The sequence below is a fragment of the Parus major genome, chromosome 10, assembly GCF_001522545.3.
Source record: "Parus major isolate Abel chromosome 10, Parus_major1.1, whole genome shotgun sequence".
Lineage (NCBI taxonomy): Eukaryota > Metazoa > Chordata > Aves > Passeriformes > Paridae > Parus > Parus major.
The window spans coordinates 16,359,547-16,382,537 of NC_031779.1; the positions used below are offsets into that span (position 1 = coordinate 16,359,547).

At 41.6% G+C, this 22,991-nt stretch overlaps 1 protein-coding gene and 1 long non-coding RNA gene across 3 annotated transcripts in view; both read right to left on the bottom strand.

Moving 5' to 3' along the window:
- Positions 1-12,357: 12,357 nt before the first annotated feature.
- On the bottom strand, positions 12,358-13,195 carry LOC117244934. Its single transcript, XR_004498927.1, has 2 exons — positions 13,013-13,195; positions 12,358-12,682 (listed from the first exon to the last, which is right to left on the bottom strand). It is a non-coding gene; the product is annotated as an uncharacterized LOC117244934 (long non-coding RNA).
- Positions 13,196-19,766: 6,571 nt separating this feature from the next.
- Positions 19,767-22,991, bottom strand: part of FAM169B (family with sequence similarity 169 member B) — a 35,295-nt gene continuing 32,070 nt past the window's right edge. For both annotated transcript variants that reach the window (XM_033517016.1, XM_033517015.1), the window contains exons 8-9: positions 21,120-21,196; positions 19,767-20,149 (exon numbers count right to left, since the gene is read on the bottom strand). In XM_033517016.1, the coding sequence (XP_033372907.1) occupies positions 19,928-20,149; positions 21,120-21,196 (299 nt within the window). In that variant the 3' untranslated portion in view covers positions 19,767-19,927. The remainder of the gene's footprint in view (positions 20,150-21,119; positions 21,197-22,991) is intronic.

Sequence of the window (22,991 nt, forward strand, 5' to 3'; positions counted from 1 at the left end):
GCTGCTGAACTCACCCCATTGCCTGCCACATGAGCCAAACTAAGCAAATACTTCACCACCTCACTGAATTTATCTGATAGACCCAGTGGAAGTAAATAATAAAATTTCCCTTTACTTCAGTGGATAAAGACAAACACCTTGGGCCTTATTTTATTTATTTCACTCCATTCCAATATCATTTACCATCCAAACTCAATGGTACAGTAAAATCCACACTACGCAATTCAGTACTTTACTTTAAAAAAACAAAGATTTTGGACACACAGAGTGAGCAAATAATCATGGCTAAGATTTTCAAGACTGATACTTAAGTGAGGCAACTTAGTAAGTCATGGTGTAATCTTTATAGCACAGCCACCCTTGAAATCATGTAACCAAAATGAGGACACTTATTTAAGCAGGTAAAGAAAGTTCAAGTGAGTTTACTTACCATCAAAAAATCCCAACACTAAAATGATGATTTTGAACTATAAAAATCAATACAGAAAACATGGTCAATATCTTGTAAAATAGGGCATTTACAGAAATTAATAAACCAGATTAAAGCCCCTATTGGAACATAAATCACAAATGTGACTCATAGCCTATGTGGAGCTGTGCAGACAGAGATCAAACTTCAGGCAAAGTTCAGCTCTAATTGCTCAGAGCAATTGGCTGTTGCTCTCTCCCTTCTTCTCAGGGCCTCAGAATCAAAGAATCATAGAATATTCTGAGTTGGAAAGGACCCACAAAGATCAAGGAGATCATTTACTCAGTGAACAACAGCCCCTAAGGGGACCAAACCCACAACCTTGGCATTATCAGCACCACGCTCCAACCAAGTGAGCTCATCACAAAGAGCTCAACCCCAAAATAAATAAGCTCCAGTTTGGAGCAACCCTTCCAGAATGGAACCCTACACCACACATTGAAGGTGCATTTTGAAACTAGAGGTCTGAGCCTCAGCTCCTGCTGCCAAACCTAAAGCCAGGAGAGGCCTTGCCCTCTGTGCCAGCCCGTGTGCTCTGTAGCTAATCCCACACAGAGCAAGGCATTCCTGCCAAGGAACGAGGAGTCTGCAGGGCTGAGAAGCCCAAATATTGACCCAGAACTCCCCTTGCCCCTCCCTGCTCATCGCTGCCCCAAATCAGCAGAGCCGACCATTATGTAATCTTCAACCAATTTGCATTGGAAATGCTGCCCGAGCACCACTTTATCCACTGGGAGATTCCCAGCAAATCATTTATTTATTGTGTTGTCTAAAAATTACCTTTAGAAATATAAATGCTAATTTGACTGGGAAAAGACTGCATTGATGCAGAGATGGGGGATGTTTTCTATATTCATTAATGCAAAATAAACTGCTCTGGCTTTCAAGAGCGAAGGATCAATGACTGCCTTTACATAATTAAAAATCTGAAATTTTCACATTATCTTCCCTGCACAACACTCCGAATTCAGGAAACACCTCTCGGAGTATTAATTGTGCAGAATAATATGGCTGACTGTCCGTATGATCTCTCCATCCTTTGATGTTTAAATTGATCCTGGTATTCTGGAGACTGCTTCTGCAGAACCGATTCCCTTGTCTTTATTTTAGCTAGGTTCATTCAAAGGGCAAAATATCTAAGCATTCAGCTTTTGACCCTACTAGCAAATATTTAATGTATGAATTAAACTGGACAGGGCTTTGCCAGAAGCTCTCTTCATGTTTTATTTCTGAAGCTATTTTTACCAATATTTAATCGCTTACATGTAACGAGATAAAGACATCTCTGACAAACTGTGTTTATTGAGCTAAATGCCATCAAGGAAAGCCCTTTTAATTTTTTTATAATGGGTTCAGTGCACTTTGGCTTTTTTCTGAAACACACTGTTACCATCCTGGAGGATGATACAGTACCTAATATACTCCTAAATAAATGCACAAGTGGATGGACACAGGAGGCAGCTTGACAAAGAGACGGATGGATAAACTTGAAACCATCTTTAATAGGCTCCCAGGAAATAAAAGAGTGGTTACAATCTCCAGTTACTCTCCTGCCCTTTCTGTATATATTTACAAGTGACCATTCTGTAACTACCATCAGCAAGCAAACAACAGCCAGACACCTGATTAAAGGTCAAACCAGCAGTGACAAAGCACAAATTAAAAGGGAAAACCCTGATTTTCACACCCCCTCCCCTATCAACCAGGAGGCATTAGAGACCAGACTGCTGGACATCAGCAACGTTTTTTAAAAATTAAAAAAAATTAAGAATTGCAGGAAATGGAGTAGCAAAATAAATACTTTTGGATATTAATGATGACCCTTGGGTGACCAATAAGGGGAGGAAGATAGTGAGGAGGGGAGGGTTTTAAGAACAAATAGCCAAGAGGTGGAGAGGGCAACAGCAGAACTGGAGAATGACAAAACCAGGCCACTGCCAGGTGGAAAGGGCCTTGGGAGGGAACATGACCAAGTAATTAGCAGGTGGAAGGGGAAGTTGAGGGTCAAAATCAATCTGCCAGGGGCAGCAGAGAGGTACAACGACTACAATGCTCTCGTCTGACCAGCACAGGGGGGTCCAGAGGTTGCTGGCAGGAAATTGCAGCCAAACCTTTCCCTCAACTCTGCAGTGGATGCAGCACTTTCCAGCACAGCCCAAACTTCCCCTGCACAGCCACCATCACTGTTTGTGCTGCCCCAGCACATCTTTGAGGGGAAACAGAACTTCACTTAGCTCCCAGCTCCCTGCTGTGACAACCAGGTTGTTGTTTATCTAAACAGGGAAACAGATATTCTCAAATTCCAGTCTAAAAGCTGTTTTAATGGAAGTAATGAAACCCAATGGTCCCCTCACTTCCCAGCCATCTTGGACCCCAACTTGTTTCTGTTTAGTTGTTTTTGTCAGGACTTTTCATGGCAAAAGGAGCAACACAATACAAACAGCAAACAGGAGCTAGACCAATTGGGTCATCAATTCCCCCAAACTGATGAGGGGAATTTATACACTCTTCTGATTTCAAGAACACAACTACCTCTCTGTCTTTCTGAACTACACATCCTTTGATGTTCCAATCCATCCTCAAGGACTGGACAAAACACTGCAGAACTGATTTCCTTGCCTCTATTTTTTTTGTAAGGTTCATTCAAAGGTCAAAAATCCAAGTATTCAGCTTTTGACCCTAACTAATTTGCTGGGCAGTACCACAGACAGGAAAACTCTGTAGTAAGAAGACAGAACGTCAAGAGCTGAGCCAAATTTCCCCACCACACACCCCACAAACCAGACTGTTGACAAATCCCCATTTTCTGCCAGGGACAGAGCAGTGCTGCAGCAGGTGAAGCCCTCCACCACTGCCCAGTCACCCTTTGGTGCCCCTGCAGAGGCCAATAATTGTGCTGATTTTTGTTACGGGGCAGTGATCTGTAATTTAAGAGGAGACATTCATCATTCAGGAGTCACAGTCGAACAAGCTGCTCAATGATGACCTGAGGGCACTCCCAGCCATGAAACCAGACTCAAACAGCAAGTGGGGACATAAATGCTCATGTTTAGGGATGAGTGTTTACATCCTGTCGCTCTCACTACTTCTATTGTTTAATAAATGGGTTCAGACCTCATATAGAGCCCATCAAGGGCTACATGAGTTCCAGCAATCAAGAGAGAAAGGATATTCTGTTAACAGTCTGCAGCAGTGATCCACTCACATTCATCATAACTGCCAAAAAAATCAAGTGTCCAAAATTCTGAAGACCAAATACACTGCTTTAATTGCACATAGGTGCATTAATCAACTGTTCTCCTGCTTCCTTAAAAGCCTGCTCACAAATACTGTTATTTCAACAGCAATTGCAGAAGTATGTGCTGTCTCCAGGAAGAAAAAAAAAAACAGGGAGGGGAAGAGTGAAATCTTTTCCCCAAGACCCTCTAAATCCATTTTTCTGGCAGGACTCAGCAAGAATGCTGAGATTTTTCAAGGTGAAGAGCTTGAAATCAATAAAATTTGGAGAACATTTCCTGGCCAGCATACCATACAAGGGACATTTGTGAGTAGATGATCAGGCATCTTTATGACTGTCTAGTTACCATGCCCATCTAATTACCTTTTGGAGAAGTTCTATCCATCATCCCCTGACTACCTTCCATGAGAACAGCACAACTGCCCACTCCCTTTTCCCAGGCAGAGCAGAGTGCCAGGAACAGCAGCAATAATGACACCCCCTCCTGTCCTCACAGGACTCAGCACAGAAATACAGATGCTGGGATTCTTCTACACACAGCTCTCTTGCCAGGATCTAGCTGTAAGACAGACTGGATCCAGAGATGGCTTGGTAAGGTGAAAAACAAACAAACCCACAGTGAAAATCCCCATTGACCAGATGTGGCGGCTGATTGAGAAAAAAAGTCCCTTCCTCTCATACAGCTGCATGAAACTTGCAGCACCATGCAATAAACAGCTTTAGCTAAAATATAAAATTGGACATCAGAACTCTTAGGATTTTGTTCCTGCCACTGATCCTTGATTCACTTCACTCATCTGTGCCTTGGTGTCCCTTGTCTAAATGAGGATGGCAGCACTTTCCCATGCCTTGGTGGTTTTGTGAGGTTTAACCCTTATTAACATTTGCAAAGCAGATTGGGGCCATTGAATGGAAGGTCTGAATGGAATTTGCAAAGCTTTATTACTTGAGAAAAATATTGGGGGAAAAAATATTCCTGTTAGGAGCAGAAGACTCTGTCCCTCTTCTCAGTGTGGCAGCATTCGGCTCTGTGGGACCAGTTTAACCCAGTCCTATAAGGCTGTTCCCTGGCTCCAAACAATCCTGCTCTACTGCCACCTCTTTTCATCCCCATTACAAAAGGTGAGCAATATTTATTGGTTCAAGCAGGGCCAAGGGCTGACATTAAGCAAATTTCAAGGGTTATTTGAAGTTAATTGAGTTTAATCATGTAATGATTTTATAATTAGTCATAGTTCCCAGTCTTGTACTGAAAAAGTCACACTTAAGAATTATTTAAAGGAAAATTAAAGCCAATTTAGAACAAGCAGGAGGAAGCTGCATCAGTGATTGGTGGGGCTGGGTGAGGGATCAGAAAGTGCTGGCTAAATGCACTTATTGCTTTCGTGCCCTGAACCTCTGCCTGTCAGTGCAGGGAGTTGTCCCAGCTGGGGATGTGCACCAAGGACAGCAGCAAGTTCCAATGCTGGTCATGCAGACTCGATGGCATTTCTCACTGCCAAAGAGCTGGGTGGATCCTGCCCCAGGGCAAAGGAAACTTCCATTTTTCCATCCCACTGCATCCAGGTCCACCAAAATAATTCAAAAGCAGAGACCAGGAAATTGTGTTTATACATCCTTCAGATAGAACATGCCAGTGACAAACTATATTCCTCAGGAGAAGGTGAGTCTTATCACCCTGCACAGAAACGTAATTATTATTAAAATTATTCTTCTCATCACCCACTGATAATTCTTCCACAACTGTCTTGCTTATTTTTACCAAATTATAGAACCGATGTGTTCCCAGCCACTTGGCAATGATGAGCCACAAGGAAGACTAGCTGGGACAATTTTTTTCTTTCAAATACTCAAATTGTGTGGAAAATTCAACCAAGGAGAAATGAACAGATGAAAAAAAATTCAGAGCAAAAGTAAAGTAGAACACTCTCTAACTACAATATATTAAAAGTTAAATTGATTTTTCACTTCATAAATAAGATTTTCAAGTGACACCTTCCTAACTTTGCTTACATACTGTATATATATATAATCCAGTTTCAAATGACTGGTTTGGGTTTTACTGCAGGAAAGAGGATCTGAGCCAGACAATTTGGTGCTAATTCTTTCAGACTAAATCATGGAATCACAGAATGGTTTGGGTTGGAAGGGATCTTAAAGATAACCTAGTTCCAGCCCTCTGCCATGGGCAGGGATGCCACTCACTCACTCACTCCACCAGGTTGCTCAGGGCCCCATCCAACCCAGCCCTGAACACTTCCAGGGATTGAACATCCAAATCCACTTCCCAGGACAATTTCCAAAAGTTAATGTCATAATTCCAAAAGTCAGTGTTTGAAATGAGCCTCACAAAGGCTCCTTCTCATTTTAAACACAATCTTATCCACAATATTTTTACCCTCTCCCTACAGCCATAAATAATAGCAGTGTATTACTTAATGATATGACTTATTTATTATTTAAATGATTTATGTAGAGCCTATAACCTTAACAACTATAAAGATAACGATTCAAAAACCAGAAGCAACATGAAAAGGAGATGCTTAAATAATTAAAAGCCTCCCTCCTTTCCCGAAACAGAGCTGAGGAGCAGTGTGGTTTTCTTTCTTTAGGCTTCTAGCTCTCCTGCACGTGAAAGAGCAGAGTGCCATTGGCTAAATGCTGGCTTAGCAAAGGAAAAGCAATAAATCAGGATACCCAGAGCTGCTGCAGCTCTTGTCCAGCCCTTCCCATCCACGCACCTCAGAGGAGGGTCAGCGCCACAGGACCCGTTTTCCAGAGGGTGAAGCTGAGGACAAGGAGGTGATACAGATGGTCCACGGTCAGCCAGAAGTTCACATGCAAAGCTGGGCATAAATCTCTTCCTCCATCTGCTAGACCAGACCTCATCCACCAAATCACATTGTTTTCATAGTCCCTCTTCTTAATTTTTTTTTTCTCCCTGTCACAATTGTCTGCCTTTTCAGCATTTAGCATGTTTCTTCTCTCTCCTCCAGTGCCTCTGTTCTCAACCCAAGTGTTGCCCCTCTCCTGGTAGTCTTTCCCTCCAGGTTTACCCCATCCTGGCATTTACTTTTTACCCATTTTATTCCAAATGGGTTTTATCCTCTCCAAGTAGGCAAATACTTAGCAACTCACAGCCCAAGTGGGTAATTGAGAACAGTTTTAAGTGGATTATCATGGAAATGACTGATTATGCCCAATGCAGAAAGCTCAAGGCAGCAACAGGGTGCTTTGCAATTTAAACATTGTAAAGAGAGGGAAAATATTTTTCAGGTTTCAGTTTAAAACTTTCTAAATGCAAAAATGGAAGCTGATTCCCCAATGGCAAGGCATAAATACACATTGTAAACTCAAATCACCAAATGTTTGCCTAGTTCTATTAAGGGGAACAGATGAATTATCAGAATCAGACTTAACAGAGCAGCTGGAGCAATAAAAAATAAAATAAAATTTTAAAATATATTCTGGACTACTCTTCAAACAAGCCAAAAAGACAGAAGTTCCTTGACATCAATCTTGGGGTGCAATGAAAACATTACCAAAGTAGACAGACAAGCATCTCCAAAAGAAAACCCCAAATACTTACTGAGATCTCAAAATTTACACCCATGTTGTGGGGGATTCACAAAAATAATATTGGCAACTCCTAGTCTTGACTGGAAATTCCTTTAGCCAAAACAAGCAGTTCTCTGGTCCAGGGGTCATCTCTCTTAATTTGACACTAAGCTAACTCTTTGGCAAAGGGTTTTTTTTAAAATTTAATTGAGAGCGGAGAACAATAAGTGATTATGGATGTTTTAAAGTATTTTTTTCTTTTTTTTTTTCTTTTTTTTAAGGGGGGAAAAAAAAGACCAATTTAATATCCATCTCTGTCATGGACATTCTGTGTGACCTTGGCAAAATCATTTAGGTCTGCACATCCACATTAGGCAGCTAATCCACCTAGACAATGCAGAGAGACAGAGACAGGCACCAAAAGAGTGGGGATGCAGACCACCTAAATAATACATAAACATATTTTTTCCTTCTACTCTTCATCTGCTCTATTGAGTATTGCTCGTTCGATGCTGCATTATCTTTATGGCATAGACTTTTCTCCCACCCCCAACAGGATCCCCATTTCATAAACCATCCTGAAAAATTGCATTAATAGAAATAAAAGTAAGAATCTGAATTCCAAATTGTTGTATTTATCTCATCAGAGCTGCTTGCATTTAAAAGATGTAACTGTCACAGTGAACAGCTCACAAGCAATCTGCAAACGAAAAAGGCAAATAAATGTTTTGTTAAAAGTTATTTGAGGAATGATTCTAAAAACCACAATCAACACAAGAAAACCACAGCCTGCTCAGTGACCCACTATGAACATACAGAGATATGAAGTTTGAATGAAAAAAAAAAATTCACAACTTAATCTGCCAAGCTACCTTCTTTATTCTCAGAAATAGCAAATAAAGGCAAGCATTTGTGAATAAGGACTATTCATGACTGGAAGCAGGTACATTAGATATGGTGGACTGAGAAAGCAGACTCAGTCTGCCGGAGACAGACAGTCGCAACAATTTCCAGTGTCAAAGAAAAATCTGGCACCTTGTTAAATATTAATAAGCTGTCGGGGTCAAAATGTTTAGGTCCTCCCGACTCAATCACTTTCATTTCTACTTCTCAGAAGCCATTCAATTGGAAATACCCTTTCCTGTCTTGCCCCTCCTCATCCTGCCTTCTCACCAAGAACCATGCAGAACCAGATGAAAACGGACAGCAAATGAGTTGGCAGCCAAATGAGGTTTTTGTCTGCCCTGCCTTTGCTGCTATGAATTCTGTTATTGTTAGTGAGGCACAGAAAACTTACATACAAGAAAAAGAACAATGTGAGGAGTTGGTTTAGCAAACCTCTGCTGCATTTTCTGCAGGTTAGTGTTATTGATTACTGACACCTAAGGGTCTGACACATAATCAATAGACCCCATGACCCACATATGTGACATGGCCTGTGGGGGCTTTAGAAACAAGGATGAACATGGCAGCTCCATCCAAAGCTTTTCATATAATATTTATTTATTTATTTTCTGGCAAAGCTGTTTCCACTCAAATTACTGTCATGGTGAAAACTGGTGTCAGAGGGGTTTGTTCATATTTTTCTCTGGAACCTGAAGACTTGGAGCAAAAAAAAACAACCAAAAAACCTGTAAGTGAAACAAAAAACTAACTCCACACCAACAATCTTAACAATCTTAAGAGCTGAACCTCCCCTTCCCTCATGAATTTACTTCCTTGTGGTAAGAACTGGTCATCTGAAGGAGAAATAACTGCTAGAATAAGAGAAAGAGGCAGAAGGTGTCTCACCAGCTTACCTTCATCTTTCTGCAAGCGTGGAAAGCACCAGTTTGCCTTCAGAAAACTGGGCTGGAGGGGTTCTTTCCTGGTGCACAGTCCTCAAAAGCAGGTGGTGAGAAAAGCTTTTGTACTGCAGTTTGCAGACCAGGGTCTTCTCCAGGTGTAACTCTTGGTTTTGCTGTCTTCTCCCAGCACAAAATGGTCACTCAGGAGCACAGCTGGGACTCAAGGAGCCAGATGTGCTCATTTCCTTGACTGCAGCGTCGTCTTTAGCTGGGATTTTACACTCCCAGAGCTTTCCTTCTTCTTACAGTTCGCTTTGCAGTTTCTGAGTGCGTGTTGTCTCCACTAAGCGTTGCTCACTTTTAGTTTGAGGAGTCTCAGTGCTGAATTCCTATCCATGTATTATTCAAATGAAGGCAACCATCTGAATTTTCAGGTATCACTAAAGATTTTCCTCCAATTTCTCCAGAGTATTCTATCAATTGCCAACTGCCTCCATAATTTTTTCTATTTTTGTTTGGCTTTTTAGCCATTAAGTTGATAATGCAGTATTTTAAGACCAATCCATACACACAGGCCACATGCAGACTGCTTATGAAGACACCTGAGATAAAGGCAGGCATGAGCACAATGAACAACTGAGGGAGTTAGGGGATCATGGCTGGAAGAAGGGAAAGCAAGGAAAGTTAAGCATGATCAAGTGGTCTGAATCAGGCTCTGGGTATGTATTTTCACCCACAAAAACTGATACTGTCACACAGCAGGGCTGACAGTGAGGCTGAAGAGCAGCAGGTGGAAGTCCTGGCCTAGCCTGGTGTTACTGGAGCACTCTGCTGCACAAGGGTGATTCCCCACTGCTTTGGAGACTTCAGTATCCAAATGGAATAGCTGAGGCTTTTCCATCAGCAGTGCCTTCTTACAGCAGCAAAACAGCTTCCTTTCAAGCCAGACCCCAGGAGTCACTTGGTGGAGCTGTCTGAGGCCACAGAAGGCATCCTGCTGCTCTCTTCCCTGTAGAATTTTTGCCCTGCTTCTGTCACATTGACACCTTCTTGGCATATCTTCAAGGAAAATACATTTCTGACCCAAAGCTATGTGAACTTTCAATGCTTCTTCCACATCACAAAGAACCAAACTACTGGAACCAAAGAGCTCCCACCAATAGCAAATATCCAGGACAAAAGTTAAGACCTCACAACAATCCTTTCTTACATTAAATGCTCTACAATAGCATCTAGTCTTGAAGTATCAGTCAGCAAAAGTCAATTGAGAGGCTGGTGACAAGTTCCTCCACAGTCCTGTCTCCATGCCAGCTTCTGTGCAACTCTGGAAAGATTTCAGTTCTAATAAACTCTTTGTTGACATGAGCAAAGTTTTTATTAGGTCAGTGGAGCATGAATTTTATAATCCATGCAGGGTACCACACTGTTGTTGAGGGACAAATGCAGATTAAGACAGAGGTGGAAATTAAGTGAGAATGGGGAACCCAGACTCACCTGATGCCTTTAAAGCCAGTTGCTATTTCAACTGGTCACTGCTGAGCTTGGCAATTCAACCCTCTCCACTCAAACCATTTCCTGCCCTCTCTTAATAAAAACATCAATTCCCAATGCTGGGCAGCTTCATCTCAGTGTTGTGCTTCACATCAAATACTGCTGGCTGAATTTAAGGGAGGGTGGCACAGAGCATTCCTGGTCTGTAAAGGTTTCCGAATCCTTTGGGATAGAACACAATACACACTTTAAACACAGACACACTACACAAGTCAACTACTGACATTTTTCTCTAGTTTTCAATCTCTTACAAGACACTGTTATTTTATGGAGAGCTGAAAAATACCCCTAAGTTGCAGACAAATAATAATACCCATTCAGTTCCACACTAGAAACCCTACGAAGATTTTCTCTTTCCAACAGACCCAGCAATATCCTGCAGGAGAGATGGCCTGCTGCTATCATTTTAGAGGTGCAATCTCTTTCTTTTCCTTCATCCTTCCTGCTGTAAAAAATACTTCATCAGCTCCTGATAAACACTATTTCTGTTCTAGCCTGTTGTGCTGCATGGGGAAAAGCAGTGCTGGGTGCAGGAACTTCCTGGTATCTATTTTACGCCTCCAGGAGTTTTCCAGCAGCCAGCAATAATATGGAAGATCACCATGGGCTGTGATAGGACCAATTACAGCAGACAGCAGTTATTTATAGAAAAGTCAGCAGCACTGAGGCTTTAGCACCAGCCAGCACACCCCCCTCTGCTTCCCATCACTCGGTGTGAGCACCAGCATCCTGCAACACCCTGCGTGGCGAGGAGTTTTAAGGCAAAAAAAAACCCCAAAAACGGGGTTTTACCTTGGTACCTTCCAGGACTGTGGAGACACATGGCATATGCCCACAGGACAGGGAAGGAGTAGCACTTTGCACACACTGTACCTTGGAGCTGCCACAGCTAATTTCATTTTCATAAATCCCTGACCCCAGATGTCACCTGCATTCTGAAATCCTTGTTCTCCTACCCAGCAGCACAGCACATTAGGGCACGGCACAGCCAGTGTAAGACCCTGTAACACACAACTTCCCCAGTCCTGGCTCCTTGATAAGTGGCTCTTCTCTTCCTCTCCAGGACCTGCTATAAGGTCTGGCCAAATATTACAGCTGAAAGGAAAACAACATGTGAGCTACGAACCGCTCTGACCTTCCCCAATTATGATAGAAACTAAATGAGTTGATTCAGCTTTCATTCCCTTCATGCAAAGGAAAAATTCACTGAAAAGGTGTGAAATTCACAAAAAAAAGGAAATAAAGGTTGAAAATTTACCAAAAAAGTTGACAAATGGCAGTAGCAAGAGGGAGATGTTCCAGGGGTCAGATACTGCCTCATCCCTGCCACAGGACAGACTGATGATGATCTCTAACATGCAAATGCCCAAATGTCTCAGAGCTGACAAGCAGGATCAGGACTTGTTGGGTCCTGCAGTGTGTGGCTCAGGCACTTGACTCCAGTCACTGAAGAAATTTGGGTTCAAAATGGAATTTTGAATTATTTCCCTTCTGGAATACTTAATGCAGTCTGTAAGTGCAAACGTGCTCTTGGAAGCTGAGGGGAAAAGTTCATGGCCCCTTTCTGAGGTGAGCATTTCTCACAGAGCAGCTGCAGAATGAAATGCAATATTGCCATCTACTGCCCTGCCGTGCAGCCAGCCCCTCTCTGGCTGACACAGCCAGCTGGAGATGAGATCAATGTTTCAGGACAAGGAATCTTTTAATCATAATGAAAATGTGATCTTGACTGATCCGAGGTCACATTACATTAATACAGTCTTCAAAGCTTTTTTAATAATACAATTAACGATTTCTGCCATACCATTAAGAGAATTAAAGACCAAAAAGCTTAAGGGGTATTGACCTATTCAGTTTCAGTTTTTAAAATAACCTCAAAGCAACACGGACTTCTTTCCTTTTTTCACTCCCTCCTTTAAACTCCCACATACATTAATTCTTGGATGCATTTTTCTATTTGTGCTCATGGATATCACACTTTTAGTAAAGATTTGGATAAGCCAATAGAGGGGATCTTCATTCTGATGAGTTAACCCCTCTCATCTTGTGAGCCAACAGGTCAGCCTGGCACCGCTTGCTCTGCAGTAAGAAGAAAAACAACAACATTAATTAGGAAGGTCAAAAACTACAGTTTGATGCAGAAAGAGACTTACTTACACAAAGGCACTGTAATTCCTCACCCCCTTTTCTCCAAGCCAACAATCTCATTGTCTTCCTTAACCCACCATCTCACTAAAGCTCTCACCCGTGCCTTTGCAAATGGCTTGGAAGCTTTTAAAGGAATTTATTAAATACAATTAAAATACACCCTGGCTAATTTTCCTTCCCAATCAGTTCACTCCTCAGCATCAGAAGCCACAGATTCAACTGGTATTTCTCAACAAGTGGTGCTATTAGATGGCCACTCACTGTAGCATCCCTGGGCATCCCTGGGTTCAAACTGATCCCTCAGCAGCGGTGCATGGTGTGGGATGCTGGCTCCCAGAAATATCCACTGCCAGGACATGGTGGGGCTCAAACTCCTGTGATCAAGCAGCCAGGGCTGATGTGCCCTGATACGGCTGCTGAACAAGCAAGGTCAGCATCAGAAAGCTGCAACACTGTGACTTTCACCCTGGATGAGTTCCAGCATTCAGGGAAAGACTTCAGCCAAGCTGGCACTATATCGTGTGTCCCTCTATCAGCTGGGCTCTCTTCTGTGCTGCCTTGTTTGCTTTCTTTTTTTCAGGCTTTATATATAAAAGCTGTCAGTCCATGCTTGTTTTTTAGGACAAGCGAATCCCGGGTAAGTCGTTTTGAATCGATTGCAGACGCTGGCAGGGTTCTGTGAGGGAGAGCAGCCTGCTCTAAGGATCTGTGTAACTCCTGAGTAGGATACAAGAGGGGAGAGCAGAACTGTGCCTGAGCAGCAAACACTGCAGACAAAACCAGGGGGCTGTGAAAAATCCGTAACAACAGTGAAGAACACAGCTCAGTCCATGCCACCACCACATGAGCTCATTGTCCTGGGCAGGGGTTCAACCCTGGGATTTGGCAGAGAGGATTCTTTCTGATCAGAGTTATACCAATCCACTGCCATAAATACAGGGAATAATCCAGTATCAAAGCTGCCAGGATTCTATTTCCCTGCATGTCCAGGTCCTGAGCAATAGGATGCTGTCTGCCTCCTAGATTTCTAACACCAATGACCTTTTCCCTTGACTAGGACATGCAATATTGGTTGTCCTGACCCTGCTATGTTGAGAGGTGAACTATCCACATATGTTTTACCTCCCCTTCAGATCCCATTGTTAGAATCATCTCTGCTGCTGTAATTACACTGCATCAAAAAGACTGACTGGTCTGAGAGTAAGTCACTGCAAGGCTGCAACCAGGCAAAAATACAGAGGTAAAAATCAAGCACTTCTATTGCTGGGAACTGATGTCAGCTCTGTCTTTGGTAGAAACCTGCCTTCCCCTTCCTCTGTAGGCCCACAGCACCACTCCGTGAGCTTAGGCCTCTAAGTCAAAAGCCAGGCAAGGACAGAGCACAGCATGGAATATCCATCTGTGGAAGCAAAGGCTCTCTGAAGCTCTCAGTCTAAGTTACCTCAATGACTAGAAAGACATAAGGTCCCTCCCTCCCATGCCCAGCATGGCAGAGCAACGTGCTTTGCAATCTATTTGACAACTCATGAGGATATTACCTATCGAAGTGCTCGTGTCTTTGATGCCTTAACTGTTCAGGCAGGACATGCTAAATATCATCTTGCAGAAACTTCTGATGTCTACAGGGAGCAAGACCCCTTCTTGACCTTTTCTCTTGCTATTTTGCTGGTTTTGTTCTGTGCTTCTCAGAGCTGCTCCTCCATCCCAGATGCACAAAAGGGGTCAAACTAGCAGAGGTGGCTTGTGCCAAAGGCTTTGGCTTCTACCAAGAGGCACTTTAAAAGGAAGATATTTGTGCTTGTGACATAGAGCAAAGAGGGACAATGCGTCTTTCACTCCAACTGATTTACCCATCAACCTTCTACGCAAACAAGGATAAAAGCAGCATTTCAGTCTGTATTACAGCAGATGGGCTCTGCATGCAGCACAAGAGAAATAGCTTTAAAAAAGATTGAACCAGCCCCAAGATCTGGAGAGGGTGGGGGAATCAGAAGGCTCTTTTATATCATGAGGCTTGAAGACAGCATTTACCAAAAGGCATCTTTGGTTAAGATACTTATCAGAGGCTTGGATGAGAGGGGACATGTCAAGCAAGAAGAAACTCAGAAAATTAGTCAGTTCAAGTAATCCTTTTAGGAAGGGTTTTCGTGTTCTCCCTCCCTGCTTCTTGCAGAAAGCTGGGACAGGATTACTGGTTCCAGGTAGGAGGATTGAAGGTATGCTGCACATCTGTATCTTTTAAAAGCAGCATGAAATTAAAGCCATTAAGCCAAGGCCACTGTGCTGACCAGAGGGCACAGAGAGCTCTGAAGTGTTTCTCCTCTCATGGTCACTGACCTTTAACATACCACAGTCCAGAGAGGCTGAGCTATTAATTTACAAATCCAATGTTGGTGAATGAATGCTAACATCCCCAAACACTCTCATCATGGTGAATACAGCCTCTGATCTCCTCCCTGAGAATGCAAAAAAAAAAAAAAAAACAACAAAAAAGAGAAAAGAAAAAGTTCAACTTCATCTAAGTGTCAGGTGGCTGGGAGAAAAGAATTCTTCCAGATGGAGTTTATTGATCTTCCAAAAATGGAGCCTTCAGTTTAAATTAAAACCAAAAAGACTTCTTAAAAAAACACCGCCAAAAAAAACCCCCAAACCCAACGACCTTCAAAATAGAAAAAGTCAATAAAGCCTAATGCAAATAGAGGAGATTAAACTGGGACTTCACTATCAAGCTGGACTGCAAGAGGAAACAAATAGCAAAGCAGGCTAATTACAAACTCCTAATTTTGTTTCCCATGTACTTAAATTTCATTGCATGCTCATCTGCAACAAGAAATACATAAAGGCCTAAGACAGTAACAAACAATGAACTACAGCTGGATGCATTCTTTGTTTATGCAGTTGAGCAATAAAACTGACAAAGCAGAAATTCAATTTGGACACTTTACTTTCCCCTTCTTCTGCAACCTTCTTAATATGCAAATGTTAAGAAGTATCCAGGCAGGTGAAGTTTACACTGTTCACTCCCTTCTTCATCCATAAGAAAGGACACTAAAATATGAGTCTGAACATCCCCGATTCTCTTCTACTTTGGCACCTACCTGTTTGGCAGACTTTCAGATGGCTCACTTCTCAGAATCAAGTCATACAAGTCAAAAGTGGTTATTTAGTGTTAATTTCTATTCCCAAACATCTAAAAATTTTGCACAACAGAGCCAGAATCATCTGCTGGGAAACAATGAGATACAACATGGAAAGTCACACCCAGGGTTCCTGATGAGACAAAGGGGCAAAACTTGGGTGCAATCTGAATTTTGTGCTACTCCAACCTCACCTTGACTTCACAAATACTTGAAAAAATCATCCCGGAGCCCACTGGAGACAACATCCACAGACAAATGATCCTGAACAACAAACCCAAGACAAGCTGTACCACATCCCCATCCTCCTTCCCGAGGAAGCCAAGCCAACCCGGGATGCACTCAAACCCCGGGCACGGTCTGCAGCCCCGAGAGATGACGCAGCGTTGCGCTGTGTAATGGTGCCATCTCGTGGTACTGAGACAGCTGAAGCTGCAAAGGCTTCATTTACAGCGCAGAGATCACAAACCAGACCTCAAAACAGATTGGTTAAGTTTTACAGGCACGGTCATCTGAAAGCACAAGAGAATTCCGTGATGATTTACAAGCACAGGTCACGGCAGCCCCGCATCGCTCAGCGTGACCGGGGCCAGGATGGGGGCTCTGATGATGTTTCGGCTGCTAAAAGGAATTTGAAAAATTGAAAATCTATCTGAAAGGACAAGAAGAATGCAGCAAGGTCAGGAAAAGCTGCCCCACAGAGGCAGATCCAAAACCCAGTGCCGTTCACTGATGTCGTGACAGACCACAAGGTCTCCATCCCCACATTTGAAAGCATCTTGACAGTACCAGAGCCACAGCTCTGTGTCAAACAGAAAACCAAAATCCATCACAGGAGGCTGAAACAAAATTAATTCAGACTAAAGAAACTGGATGCACTTGCAAAGACAAAACTTTAGAACAACTTGCCAACAAACATGGCAGATTTCCCACTGCCCAACATCTGAAAGTCAAAACTGCCAAATCAAAACAATCCCTCTAAAAAAATGGGTTGTCTCAACCAAAACCAATGATTTTTTGACACAGCAATCATGCACGAAATTGTCTGGCTTACATTATATGAAACATGACAGATTAACGTAATGAAATTTCTAGCCTTAAAATCCATATGTTTACTTGTCTTGAGAGCAAATCAAATCCTTTTTTCAGCTGGCACACACCCACCAGATGACTGCTAACACTAATTTTGATGTTTAACATCTTATTTGCAGGCCAGACTTGAGTGTCTCTGCTTGTAAGAGGCACTGACACAAGCCCCCTCTCAGCAGATCTGCCACCCCTCTCTCAGACACACTCACCTCATTATCTCCTGAGCAGAACCATCACTGTCTCATCATGACCAAAGTGTAGATTCAGAAAAAGATTAAATCTGAGCTTTTGAAAAGTTCCCATCAAAAACTGGAATGCTCTTTCAAGCCTTTGTCAATTTTTTCAGCACCCTGAAACCATCCTATCCCTAAGTAAATGCAGATTTGTTTTAAATAAAAGATCTTCCAGTGAGGAGAAAAAAAAAAAGTGTTTGTGCTGTTGGGTGTGGTTTTTTCTACTCTGTTCTATTAAGACAGTGAAAATATTGGATTTTTTTCTGCTTCAGACCCTCTTAGGATTATTCTGCTCTTATTAAGCAGTGCTTCAGACTGCTGAGAATTGAGTTGCAGGTCCAAGCTTCTACATTGATCAGGTACCTTAAAGCACTAATATAACAAAACAATAAAAAAAAAAAGGGAAACAAAATCAATATTCAGACTAATTGTTCTTTAAATCAGCATTTCTGAAATAACATGGAACAAGCCTCTGCCCTCCTGGAACCTTTAGCCCTGGAGTTTAGTACAGTTAAGTAGGACCTCAGAATTCCTGGCTCTAATTGTCACAAGTTTTGATGAGAAGGATGATCTCTTTGTTTGATTAGAGAGATCCAAGCACCTGCCAGCACAACCTCAGCAAATGCACCTGTACTTCCTTCAGTTGTCATCATGAGATTTTTTGATACTTAGAACACAAAGAGACACTTAGAAAACAAATACCTAAACAAAATCAAGGAAAGAGATTCATACACAGAGGAAAGAAGCAATTTTTCTGTGAGAAGAGCCAGTAGTGGTTTTTAATGTAGCTGTGGATCACTGGCCAATAGGTAAAACAGAAATCCATTTTGGGGATTTTGAAAAATTAATGGTTTTATCCTGTAAATAAAGGTGCCTCCAGATAAAGAATTAATTTAATCTAATTAGTCATCTGCCCATTCTAGACAGTACCTTGTATTTCTCCTTTAACTTCATATAAATTAATTTAGAATTTTCTGAGGCCTTCTTAGATAAAATGCTATTGAAAGACTTAAATTCAGACTAAAATTCTGCAAATGTTCCTCACTTGCTGGAACAACCCATTTTCCTTACTCTGCCATTATAATATAGTGTGCAAACTGGACATAAGTTCAGTTTTCCAGGCCACTGCAAGTCCAGATCAGCTTTCATGAGCAGAGATATAATAATTTTCTATCATATTTCAAAGCAACTGGTATTGCAACTCTTCACAAATTTGGGGTTTTTTTAATATTTAACCATACCTTTAACAAGAATATAAAGGCTGTTCCACAGGAGGACATGGAGTTTCTAAGCAGTCTTCACAGCACACTCTTGGTGACTTTTCAACAACCTTAAGATCAACTGACTTTATAGTCCTAAATGCACTTTCTTTGAGACAAGAGAACCATAGCAACATGATTAGGGCTGGCACACGATCCAGTGTTTTAATTCTCTTGGCAAAAACTTGTAAATTCCAATTATAGCATTTCTTTTTCTTTTTTTTTTTAAGAGATGCTTAGGAAGGTCTGATTTTACTGTGTCTCAGGCATATGGTTTACAGAGCAGCTCAACAGGGAAGGAGTTACTTGGATACATGAATAAATGCTACATTAAATCATAATCTTAAACAAAAACAGGGTGATGGGGCTATGTGTGAGCAATTGTGCTGTACAAGGAAAGAAATACACATCTCTACAGTGTACCTACAATGCCTGCCCACAGAACTGTCCCCCTGGAAATGCTGGATTAGTTTCTGGAAAGAAACAACTACCTCTCCTTGTTCCAAGGCAGCCACTTAAGAATTACAGGCTGCTGGATCTGTTCAGGATTATCAGGACTCTCCTGCTGTTCACCTCTTTGCAAAGCCTTCTCTGCCACTGGACTAAAGATCTGATCCTTACGAGTTTCACCTGTAATTCATTAACACAACATTCAGATTTCTGAAATTTTCCATTAAAAAAAAATATAAAATTAAGTATTCTAACACAGAACCAGCCTGTGGTAAAAGAGCAAAATTTCTTTACCAAGCCACAGCATGATAATCTAGTGAAGTATGTGATATTTCCAAGTTAATTGAATGCAAAACTTAAGGAAAGAGCCTACAGGAAATAACACATGTAACATGGAATCTACATGAAGTCCTACACCCTGAGCTTGCACACAGAATTATCAGAGTGCCTGAACCGAAAAGCAGTTTAATGCCCGTAGCTTGTTCACTCTTCTCTGCACCAAACTTTTTCTGCATGAATGGCCTTTGTGTGCCATCCTGTCCACCACAGGGTTTAAGGCAGATTTTTCTGCTAGAAAAGCTCAAATGAAAGCAATTCAAGATCAATTGTTCGCTCTGAAAGGAAGGTTACAACTGTCATTCTGATACCAACGTGTGTTGTGGTATCTCTCTTCCATAATGCAGGATGTGGTTTCCATAGAAATATCTTCTCACATCAGTACCTACAAGCCCTCCAATTATTCCCCTTTGGACACCTCATGCAATTCAATAAAATCTTTTCAGAGCACGGAAATAACTAGGCTCAGCTACTATTTAATTACTTGGTGAGAAGAGAAAGAAAAGGACACTTAGTAAACAAAAGCTTTATTTAAAAACAAAACATAAAATGAAGAATGTGTGCTGCAAAAAAAATTTCATCATACCTCAAGAAATTTCTCCACTGTTACAAATTAAGAACAATTACAATTTTTAGGATCACACTGAATTTTGCTGATTTCTGAAATAGAAATTATGGTGTAATTTTAAATTGTTTGGCAGCCCTGCCTCCAACTAATTTCCCAGGACCTACTCTTTTCCTGAGTCCTTTATGCTGCTGAGCATCGCCTGCACCTTGTTCCAAGTCCTCCTCTTCAGGACCTTGTGAGTTTAAAGTCCCTGCTGCTGTTGTGTCATCTTTTTTCTCCGTGGCATCTCCTGTCACTTGCCCAACCCCAGGAAAGCAGTCAACACTCTGAAATTAGAGCCAAGACAGAAGGAACAGCAAATTATACACAAACAAAATAAACAGTGACTTGATCCCGCTATCAAACACCTCTGTCAGCCACAGCCGCCATAAACTTGCAAGGCAAGAAACTCAGCTGCATTTTCTGTATAGAACAGCTTCATTCCTGCTGCTCTGCCTGCCTTCCCAGAAGTGTCAGCGTAAGGAAAACTGGGAGCGCAGGGAGCCTTGATCTGGCTGGGTGGGCTCTGAAGCTGTGCCCACAGCACACAACAACAGTGTGCACCACAGGGGCTGGAGCCATCACAGCTCCCCTGGGACACTCAGGGCTCAAGGAAACAAACTGATTTAATTGTGTGGCAACCAAAATGTGCTGGGGAAACAACCCCTGCAGCTCTCTGTTTTGCTTCCACTCATCTCTCCTTTTTTACTTGAAAAAGCTTCATCCTTGTGATTTGTTTTCTCAGACACATGGCTTAGTCTTCATTTGAACCCCACTGCCTGTTTTAGGCCTTGGTGCTACAAAAAGCTAAACATAGCCAGATCTGCAGCTCAGCAGTGAGATAGAATAATTAGGACCATGAAGAGTTTGGCTTATTCATTCTAAAGTCACACTCAAGCTTCTGCACAGAAAAGACCACAAGTTGAGTTCAGAAAGCTATTCCATATGCAAATCCTGGAATTCACTGTACACCTGCTTGGTTACAGCTCCCTTAGCTCAACAAGGCTGAAACTAAAGCTTTCAGTGAAAACTATTCTGCACTCTTTATCCTCTCAAATTATTACAGCTATATAAATTAGCTATAAATAGCATTTATATCTGTGCATGTATATTTATATATAATATACCTACATAAGATATAGGAGTCAGTAGTAAAACACACCTGTGGATATCTCTTATATTTAAACCTCTCCAGTGAAAAGGGAAAAGGACACCAATGGAAAACAAGGTCATAAGATGGCATATTAGTTACTGTACCTTATTCATCTGCTCCAGATCAGATTGTCTGAGTGTACTGGTTGGAGTCTTCTCCATACAAGAGCCCACTTCAGCCTCTGGAGAAATTGGGGGAATATTTTGCCCCAGAAAGAGATTAAAAAGTACAGAACATTATCATACTTCCATGGCTATTTCCATTTAAAAAAAAAAAAAAAAGCACCAGAAGAAGCCACCTGACTCTTACCTTCAATCCTTCTTGCCTTGTTTTTGTTAATTAACCACACCAGGGTGCCCCATGACACTACCACAAAAACCTATGGTGAGCTATATCAGAAACAAAATGTCTGTGGGTCTTGAAAGCTCTTCTAAATAGATAATCTGTTCACCTCTTAGACCTGGAAAACTCATATTCCTTTCTCCTTTTCAGAAAATACAGGTACTCTGACCAATTCTGATAAAGAATTATATGCAATCACTTGAACTGTATTTTAATTCTTCTCAGACTTCTTGGTTTTGCATTAGCTTCACATTTTCATGCTTTATGTATATTACTAAACTACTTCAAAACAGCTCTGTTCACTGCCTGGTAGATTTAGCAACCACGACCAAACCATGTGAAATGATTTCTGTTCCTCCAATCAGCCCCAGAAGAGAAATGTCACCACGTTCCTGTTGCTGAGACTATTTGATGAAACTAAATCTCCTACATTTTTCAAACAGTAAGAACTAATTCATAATGAATGACTGCAGCTATGTGTGACACCATGCTAAAAAGCTTGATTTTTATAAATATATGTGTATGTGCAGACAGGAATATGTGTGTGTATACATGCCTATGTATGTGTGGACATCCAGACTGAAGTATCAGCTCCAGCAAGCAGGGGGCTGCAGTTCAGATGAACTGCCACTAGATGCAGCCACACCACCTTGCAAAATTGAAAATTCTGACCTCAGGATTACAGAAACCTGTTTTGGAATATGTATGACTGTAGAACCCTTACAAGAACATTAATGGTATTCAATCCTGAGTACTGGTGTGGGAAAAAAACCCATAATATGAACAAAATATTCGATTTTTCTTCTCAGTAATTTTGTTCCAAAACACAGCATTGCACAGCATTGCAAATGTCAACAGGAATCTAAGAAATCAGAGCAGAATAAGACTTGTCTATTTTCACAGTTGTTGCCATAGATCCTGATTGGAGCTGACAATATTGAATTACATTGTGTTTTGCTTTCTGCATAACAGAGAAAGTAGGAATGAAGTGCTTGTTCCCCAGAGATCCCCTAAAGATAGAATCAGGGAATCATAGAATAGTGTGGATTAGAAGAGACCTTTAAAGGTCATCTAATCCAACCCCAGCAACAAGCAGCAACACCTCCTACAGAACCAAGTTGCTCCAAGCCCTGTCCAATCTGACCTTGGACACTTCCAGGCATGGGGCTGCCACAGCTTCTCTGGGCAGCTGGTACCAGGCCCTCAACGTCCTCATACTAAAATTTTTTTTTCCTTATATCTAGCCTAAATCTATCTTCTTTTAGTTTAAAATCATTATCCTTTGTCCTGTTGCAACAGGTCCAGCTAAAATCTTTATCCCCATCTTTCTTACTGTCCCCTTTAGGTAGTGGAAGGCTGCAGACAAGGCAGTTCCCCAGCCTCATGTGTATTTTTTACTGACAGCAATTCTGGTGGAATGATATTTCCACATTCTTTGGGTCATTCATCTGTTTGCTTTTCTAGAAGATGGCAAAAAGAAGAAAGAAAAAAGAAAGCATCCTCTCCCCCAGGATCTGCTGAGTTTTGATCTGATCACAGTTCTGTTCAGTTGCCATTAATAAACTTCACTTAGCAAGATTAAAGGAAAGAGCAACACCAGGTTTTGCTGGTTTAAAGCATGAGGAACACAGATA